The sequence below is a fragment of the Athene cunicularia genome (genome assembly GCF_003259725.1).
Source record: "Athene cunicularia isolate RWA chromosome 9 unlocalized genomic scaffold, athCun1 chr9_part2, whole genome shotgun sequence".
NCBI classification, from domain to species: Eukaryota; Metazoa; Chordata; class Aves; order Strigiformes; family Strigidae; genus Athene; species Athene cunicularia.
Window position 1 is genome coordinate 830,237 of NW_020799111.1, and position 8,719 is coordinate 838,955.

At 52.4% G+C, this 8,719-nt stretch overlaps 1 protein-coding gene across 1 annotated transcript; it reads right to left on the reverse strand.

Moving 5' to 3' along the window:
* Positions 1–619: 619 nt before the first annotated feature.
* Positions 620–2,637, reverse strand: LOC113483659 (galactose-3-O-sulfotransferase 2-like). Its single transcript, XM_026855380.1, has 2 exons — positions 2,140–2,637; positions 620–1,477 (listed from the first exon to the last, which is right to left on the reverse strand). The coding sequence occupies exons 1-2, from the start codon at positions 2,635–2,637 to the stop codon at positions 620–622; spliced, it is 1,356 nt and encodes a 451-aa protein (XP_026711181.1).
* Between the last annotated feature and the right edge of the window lie 6,082 nt (positions 2,638–8,719).

The window sequence follows — 8,719 nt, forward strand, 5'->3', positions numbered from 1 at the left end:
CCCCCCCCAGGACACTTTCAGATGTTTGAGGTCTGTTTCTTGGGCTGTTGGGGAGGTTGTCTACTGGGCAGACTGATGTAATTAAGGGGAATGTAATAGGAGTGATGGTGAACATTGTTATTTTTAATTACGAAGCTGCTTTTCCAGCACTGTAGCATTAAGGCATAGTGGAGGAGAGCCTCAGCTGGACAGACAGATTTGTTTCCAAGCTGTAAATCAAGCTCCACAGCTCTGATTTACAGCTTGGCCCCGCGCTGTTGTGGTCTCTAGCACAGGGCTGAGGACTTGGGCTGCCCTCCTGGTTCTGCTCCTCACTGCTGGAGTTGGTGCTGTGCAGCACAAAGCCCCGGATTGCCTCCTCCAAGACTTCGCCTGCCAGTGAGGGGTTTTGCCCCGTTGCAGCCCGTTCTGTTCTGCAGCAACGGCAGCGTGTAGCACCCAAGAGCTTGTGCACAGTCCTGCACGGACAGAGGTGGCCGGGGGCTCCCACGGGCAGCAGTGTCCCAGCCTGTCTGGCCCCTGCCCTGGGGCAGAAGCAGCCCCCGAGCCCAGGAGGCAAGCGTCTGGCTGTCCTCAGAAAAGGCAGCTGGAGAACGATGCCTGGAGGGGACAAGGAGGCTCAGTTTTGGGTGCCCTCCAGCCTGTGCCGCAGGGCATTGCCTTGCCGAGAGGGAGTGGGCTGGCGGGGCTGGGGGGGCTTCTGGGGAAACTGCTTCTTGTACAGAGTGCTGCTGTACTGCAGCTCCGGGGTCACCAGCCGCCGGCACACGTGCTCTGTCTCCTTATCCAAGCCCTGCTTGAGGTTGTAGCCCAAGATCTTTGCATTGCCGTGCTGCAGTGGCCGCAGGGAAGAGTCCTTGATGTCCTTCGGGGACACGCTGCCTGCCCCTTGCAGGCAGGTCCTTGCCAGCTCTGCCTGCCTCTGCCGAAGTGCCTTTACTTCGCGGTGCATGCGTTCCCTGCCGATGTCTCGGTCGATCCTTTCCCAGAAGGTCCTGTTGAAGTGGGTGTAGATTTCCCAGTCTAGCCTGTTCCAGTCCTTTATCTTCTCCACCATGGTGGCTGAGAGGGGGGACTTAGTGCTGCTGTCCCTGATGTTGAGTGGAAAGGAGACGACGCTGTCCAGGTCCCAGCACAGCATCTCCTTCAGCAGCACCATGGACTCATCAAAGTACTCAGAGATGAGAAGCAAGTCAAAGGACACCTCGATGGCTTTCAGCATGAGTTGCACCCTCTTGGCTGAGACCTCTCCGTTGGGATTGAAGCCAAAGTCGAATGTCATGAGGTTCCTGGCGTAGTGGCTGTCACTTTTTGTGGCATTGTAGTAGTGGTATGGCTGACTGAGGAACTCCTCCAGGCTGTGAACATGGGAGAAAGCTGATGTACCCTTGTAGTACATGAAGGAGGACTCCATGAGCTGCACAGGGTTCCTGAGGATGGAGAAGTAGACAGCTGAGCTGGACACCACTTTCTGCACCTGAGGAGAAAAAGGAGGTTTTAAAGGTGAGTAGGGAGAAGGGACCTACTCGCTCAACTGGAAAGCTGAAAAGCTCTTGGGTTGGAGATGGTGGGAGCTGGGAAGGGTTTCAGGGTGCAGCTCATCAAAGGAGCATTTCTGTCAGCTGTGGGATACCTCAGAAGTGGTATACGGGGACAGCAGTGAGCAAAGCTCCCTGCTACATGCTGCCACAGCTGGGTGGCCTATCCAGGCTTGAGATATGTCCTATCTCCTTGCCTTTCCCCAGAACTGCATGTCCTCACATGGCATCCAGAAGGGTGGATGTTGGGCTTGTCTGACCTTGAGGTGTTCTCCTCTTGCAGCTGGTACCCTGGGGGCCTGTCCAGGGAGCAAGACATCTCCAAGGGCCCACCAGACAAGAACGAGATCATAGTTGCTGACAGCTACAGATGCTGTCCTCTGGCTTGTCTCAGGTCACAGCACAATGCTTCAGTAGACCTGTTTACAGAAGCACTCAGGAGATGCCTGTAACATGCAAGGTACCTGGGGGAAATTCTATCTCTCTTTAGCTTTATCCCTGTAGAATTTACATGCTCTACAAGTGTCCCACCTTGCTTCTCACAAGCCCCTCTCCCCCATCCCTGTTTGCCTCTTCCAAGGCATTGCAGCTTTGCCCATACCTCTGGCCGCAGGAATCGCATGTGGTGGCAGAGGATGTTGAACTGCCGAGGGCTCTTGGGGGAGAAGCCCTGCACAAACTTCGCCAGGAAGTGGTGTGGATAGAAGAGCTGGTTGCCGCCCCCCATGGGGAAGGCAAAGGTGAGGTTGTGCATCTCACCGAAGCGGAAGAGGATGTTCATGACGGTGCTGCTGGCACTCTTGTGGACTTTCAGGAAAACAATGTCAGTCTTGGGCTCACATGTTTCCCCTTGAGCGGAGACCCCTCTGGCCTGCTGGCCTTCTCCAAGTGTCACCTCCCCAACCTTAGAGACTTCTGTCCAGCTTGGGAAAAATCTCCCCTCCAGGTCTGTCTTGTAAAAGTCCTCTGCCTGTGGAGGTTGTGCTGAATTTGACATGGTGTGTTTAAACGAGCTGCCCCACTGATGGTGGGGGAAACCCATGGCTCGTGGCTGAGACTGGCTCTGTTCCACCACCTGCATTGTTCCTGGTGGTGCCATTCTTCTGTGTCCCTCTGTGGTCATGCGGTTTGAAAAGATTAGGAACTTTCTGGTGATAGCATCAGCATCTCCTAAAACTGTGGAGATCCTCCCAGGAAGACCTGGAGAAAGACCCTCTCTGGTTGCTTTTCTCAGGACAGGAAGATGGGATTTCAGTCTTGTGGTTTTCACCTTCTTGCTGCTCTCCACAGGCTGCCCTGTCCAGTGCACCTCTTGGCTGCTTGGGCTACCTTCCAGTTGGGTGTCCCGGCTGAAGTACAGATGCACCTGAAAAATGTCTTGTGCCCCAGTTGAAGTGGGGTCTGGTGTGGATTTCCTCTGCCAGTGTGGGGTATTGTCCTCCCACAGTGGGTTGGGGGTCTGGAGGGCATAGCTGAGCTGCTTCTGGCCATGGTCTGTGGGCTGCTGCAGGGCACGTTCCAGCTCACACTGGCAGTTTCTGTAACAAGGAGGACACAAGGCTCAGCTGCAGAGGATGGAAGGAGCGTGCAAAGAAGGCAACTCCTCTGCAACCCAACAAAACCCCACTGCAGACACCCAAAGTGTGTTTCCCCATCTTTCTTGGGGTGGCTGATATTGCTGGTGGGTGTAGGACTTGACCACTGCCCTGGGAGGTCAATGCAGATTCAAGAAGAGAAGGACAGGTCAGCACTGATGTGTTAATGCCCCTGTCCTGCAGGAGCATGGTGGGCTGGTGGAAAGGGCCAAAGCAAGAGGAGGAAAGGAGAGAGAAGAGCAGGTGGACTGGAGAAGCTTGTGGGAAGTTTGCAGATGACCCTAGATTGGGAGGACTGGGAGGATGCTCAAGGGCTGTAGGATTTTGAGGCCAGCCAGTACAAAGCCCAGAGCAGCCTGGTCTGGACCCAGAGCAGCTCAGCTCTGGCCAGGGCATAGGGGTTGGATGTGAGAGCCCCAGAGGGGCCCTCTCCCACCTGGATTTTCCTCTCTGTCTAAAGAAGACACTTGGGTAGCTTTCAGGAGGGTGGTTTTGAGCCCATCTCAGTGGTCAGTTAAAGGCTGGAGGGTGAGGTGCAGGTTTGCAGTCTTGCTTGGGACCTACTTAGGAGGCTGCATCTTCTCCATGACTTGAAGTGTGACCAAGAGGAGGATGAGGAGGCTGAAGAAGACCCAGAGCCGACCTGGCTGGCACCTGTATATTGCTTTCAACTTCCTGCAAGAAAGCAGACATTTCAGACCATTAATAGGTAGCAGAAATGTGTGTGTGAGGCGGGGGAAAGACACCTTGAGAATTTTTAAAAGTTATTATTTTTTTAAGGTAAGGTCACGTTTTCATGGGTGAAAGAGGTGCAGAGGCAGCGATAACCAATGAACTTCAGAGGCTGTGCTCAAGCAGTGTAGCCTAGTGGAAATTTCCAGCTGGAACACAGATATCACACTGAAAGGTAAACAGCGATAACTGTGAAGTCCCTTGGCTGCTCAGGGACACTGGCATGGCCTGAGCTCCCGCTTTGGCAGCAGGAATGGGCACTGCTCGCCTTTTCCCTGTGCTGCCTGCTCTAGAAATATCGGGACACTAAAAACTTGGTTTTCCCTGCTCTCTCCTTCTCTCAATGCCCACTGCTGCAGGGGATTGCCACCTGCGCAGGCTCCAGCTGTGGCTGCAGATGTGACACTACTGTGGGGGCATCAGCTGTGCCTCTCTGGTGCGTGACCTGGCTCTTACTCAGTCTGGTTTTAGCCAAGTCTGCAGCAGTACTGTGATTTCTTCAAGTCATCAGCACTACATTATGGGGTTTGGGGTTGTGTGTGGGGACGTTCAGTCCATGAAAAACATTGTCATGAGACTTTTACAGTTTGTAGGGCTTGCTGAAAACCCTGGTGGAGCTTGATCATAGTCTTAGTCTTAATCTTATGCAGGGCAGTCAGGTGACTAAACTTCCTGGAAAAAAGAACTAGTTTGCATTTAATTTCTACTGTTTTCTACCCAGGGAATCTGTTGTTGCCTAACAGGCTATGATTTGAACTGAGAATCTGGTTAATCCTCTGTTGTGGGCTCCTCCTTGGGTGGGAGTCCAGCCTGCAAGCCCCAGATGTCTGCTCTCCCCTTCTCAGAGGGAGGGAGCAGGCACAGGCTGCTTTTCTGAGCATGAAATGGAGGGATCTAAATTGGAAGAATGAATGAAAGCAGAAATTTGGGCAGAGCCTGTTTGGAAGCCAAGTTCCAACAGCTAATCTGTGTTCATTGATGTTCCGTGCTTCCTTCAGCGGTCAGTTTTTGACCAAGAGAATGGGTCTGGGACCGCACAGACCTGCTTGTCCTGGAGCTTCATAATCTCCGTGGTGTTTTATCTCCTACTCCAGGCAGTCTTTTGACACACGGGAGAAGCACTAGCTTGATGAGTTAGCAACGATGCAAGCATGGACTGTCTGAAGTGATCACATGTCTCCCATTGGTACTGGTCAGGAATTTGGGTTTGCTATTGAAAAACTGGATTTGTTCCAGAAAAATCATCACCTGTTATGACTAACTGTAGTTTGCTTATTACAGCACTACTTCCAGTGGTCGCACATCAGTTTGGACACTCAGGGGTACCGTTCTACCCTGCTCTCAATAATGTCACTTACTGAGTTGAAATGTTAAGCTCCTCCTGGGAGATTTTTAATGTCTAAAGTAGTTGGGACTGTAAAGAATGGGAGGTCTTAAGTCACGAGGGTGCTACTGAGGATTCAAGAGGCGTGTAATTACTAGCATGGTGAACAAGCTAGTCAGCAGCAGCACAGGATCCCCAAAACCCAATGGCAGCTGGGAGGTATCCATGATCATTTTCCACTTGAGGAGCAGACTGCCAAGCTCGGATGAGAGACAGATGGCTGGCAAACATGTGCATGGCTCGCTGCCTGGCCATGCAAGCAGCACAAGGAGACCCTCGTGCTGTCAAAGATAAATGGGTATGATAAGCAATAGATCAGAAAAATGCCAAATGCTTAAACAGTGCTTAACATGCCAGGATGTTAAAGGGAGAGGGTTGAAGCAGAGACTTGGGGCTGCATCAGAGCTGCTGCAAGGCAAGGCTTCTTGAAATACTGCTGTGTGGAAGATCACTGGTGGCCAGAGAGACCAAAGAGGAAGAAGGCAGTGAAGGAGGAGTTGCTCCAGGATGAAGTGATGCTGCTGGGCAGATCCTGTTGGAGATCCAACCCTCCCATCACTCAAGGCACAGCTGATGGTAAGTTTGTCTGCCTGACCAGCCTGAGGAAAGTGTCAAGAAAGGAATGAAGAGCTAAGTAACTGTGATATTTAGTTATATACCCAAACTCTCTCTTTGGGGAGACCTGCAGGAGCACCCATCAGCAAAGGCAGAATGATGCATTGCTTCCCCAGCAAGCAGTGCTGAGGTAGGTGGCACCCTCTGCTACTCCAGTATCTCTGTTTTGTGCAGATGTAATTCTGGACTTGCTTCCACAGACGTCCCTGCTCAGTACTAGACTTCCAACCCATAGGGAGTCTGTGAAATATCCAGCTCCTTTTGCTGCTAGCCTGCTGCCTCTTTTAAGATGGCCGTAGTGTTGGTTGAACCAACACAGCTGGTTGAGACCACACCACACATTGGTGGCTGCATGGGTCTGATCAGGCTAGCATAAAGTCAGAACCCTTCCTCCAGGCTGGCTCTGGTGGGACACACGTTCATCAAGGAGAGTGTGCTGAGAAAAGGACACCAGTGTCAGCACTTAAGTTTGTGCTGAAGATGCCATGAAGTTGCCCTGAAGGCAGCAAATCCAGGATAAAATGTCACGTGTAGCATGAGAAGCCTTAGTCTTAGGGGCTGGAGCAGCTGGATTTGTTCCTGGACAATGAGCCTTCAAAAGGCTCAGCTGCTTTCCATGGGTTCAGAGCCTTCTCTCAGTTTAACATGCCAGGATGAGATCATGGGCGTGGATGTCTTGGGTCAGAGTTAAATACTTGAGATCAAAGCCCCAGGAAGGTGTCCAAGATTCACTTGGAGCTGGTGGGAGTCAATGCTGCCCCGTAGGGCGGGTCAGGCTGGGAGAGCAACATGCAGAATCTTTGGAAATGCCTCCAGCTGCAGGCAGGCTAGAGCTAAAGAGCCCCCGTAGATCAGAGCCTGTGTGCTGTCACCTCCAAAAGTGACAAAGCGGGGTGCAAGGATGGATGTGGCACCCCAAAGATGCCTTTGGCTGCGAGGGCTCAGAGAAAGCCACAGCAGCTGAATCCTACACTGGCTCAATGGATCTAATAAAAATCCAATCTGTTGGTCATTTATTTGCAAGCGATGCTGCCCCCAGCCATGTCTCACTGCCTGCTCCTGCCAGGGGAGGGGAGCTGTATGGAAGCGGGTGCTGCTTGATTGCAGCAGTACCACAGATTTCCCCTCCATTTTTCTCCCTCTGCTTGAAGTAGAGGGGATGACCTGCTTCCTCTGACCTGTGCCCCTTCCCTGTCTGAAACAAAAATAAATTCATGGGTTGGGATGGGTCTGTGGTCGGCTGTCACTTTCCGAGCCATGCGGGGTCTCAGCTGACTGCTGGGTGCCGCGGGAGGTGCCAAGGCTGGGTTCACCCAGCAGGTAGGTGGCAGACAATGACTTTATTGATTTGCTGTGGCTAGATACGCTCCAGGCAGTGAGTGATGTTTCACGGGGAATTAAGGTATACAATATGGACACCAGCAATAACCCACCTCCTCTAGCCAGTGATTGGAGCCGTTTTCTTCACTTGCTTCACAATAAATGAAAAAATGGGGACAACAGTCTGCAGGACGCTCAGGAGAAGATAAGGTAGCACAGTGAGGGCACAACGACACCGCCTGCCTCTATTGGTGTCCAACCTACCCATAAAAGCGCTGGTTTATGAAAGTCCCCCAGCCCCTGAGCGCTGCAGCTTGGTGTGCAGCAGCAAGGTGTGCAATGTCCCAGATGCTGCAGGCATGTGTGGAAAGGTTGTCCTGCCTTGATACACTCCCCCCACCGAAAAAGGGCACTGCTGCAAAGTCAAGTCTTGCCCTTCTCTGCTCTTTGCCCATCCTCTCCAAAATAGAGGCTGTGGAAGAGTGCATATGACCCTAGATGCATTCACAGGGTTGGCCACGTAACACACTTGCACAGAGACATGTTTCTGCTCCACATCTACTCCACAGGCGAGTGTGCAGAGCTGAGAGTGGTGAGTCCTTGCCCGGGATGAGGCAGGAGGAATCAGCATCCTACTTGCCCTGACAAGATCTTTGCCATTCTTCTGTCTTTGCAGTCTCAGGCCCTACAAAAGATGTTATTTTCCTGCCTAGCATGCAGGGGAGCAGTGCTGCCGTGGGAGCTTCACTGGAAGAGAAAGCCCCATGGATCCAGACCTCCCCATGTTTCTGTGGAGCAGAAGTGCTCCTTTGCCCATTCCCATCACCACTTCATTCTCTAACCATCCCTCAACACAGAGGGTCCTACAACGACACGACCTCTGGCTAGGATGGAATCAGCATTTTACTTAAGGAAACAGTATTCTACTTATATAAATAAAAAAATTCACTTACGCGACCAAATACCTTCTGAATTTCAGCATGGTGAGCTGGAGCTTTGGCTGGGGAGCGGGTGGTTATCGTCAGACTGGGATGGGAGAATGGAAAGCAAACATGCGGAGCCTGGCTTGTGTGTCTGCGGCTGGTGGCCACTCCCTGAGGGGGTGCCCACAGCAGACCTTCCCACCAGTGCCCTGCTCTCCAGCTCCTGCCCCGGGGAGGGACCAGCCTCCGTGCCCTCGAGTGGCACATTTATGCAGCCACAGCTTTGAGGGCTACTGGCAGCAAGCTGCCTTCTGCAAACCACTGCCACGTCATGCAGAGCTGTGGGCAGGCTGTCCAGGCGCTTGTGGACACTAAGGGGGGTGGCTTTGCCACCTGCATATGCATCCCTGATTTGCTCCTTGGTTTCACCCATGTCTGTTGACGTTCCTCTTTGACCTCTCGTGTCCTCCTGTTCTGCTCTTTGTGGTTGTCCTTTCTTTTCCCTTCTCCTGTCCTTGAGGACAGAGATGGTTCAGTCATGAGTGCTTAGATCTTGATGATCCCTATGTTGATATAGTCTTTGGGTCTGTGCTGCTGAGATCCTGTGCAGGC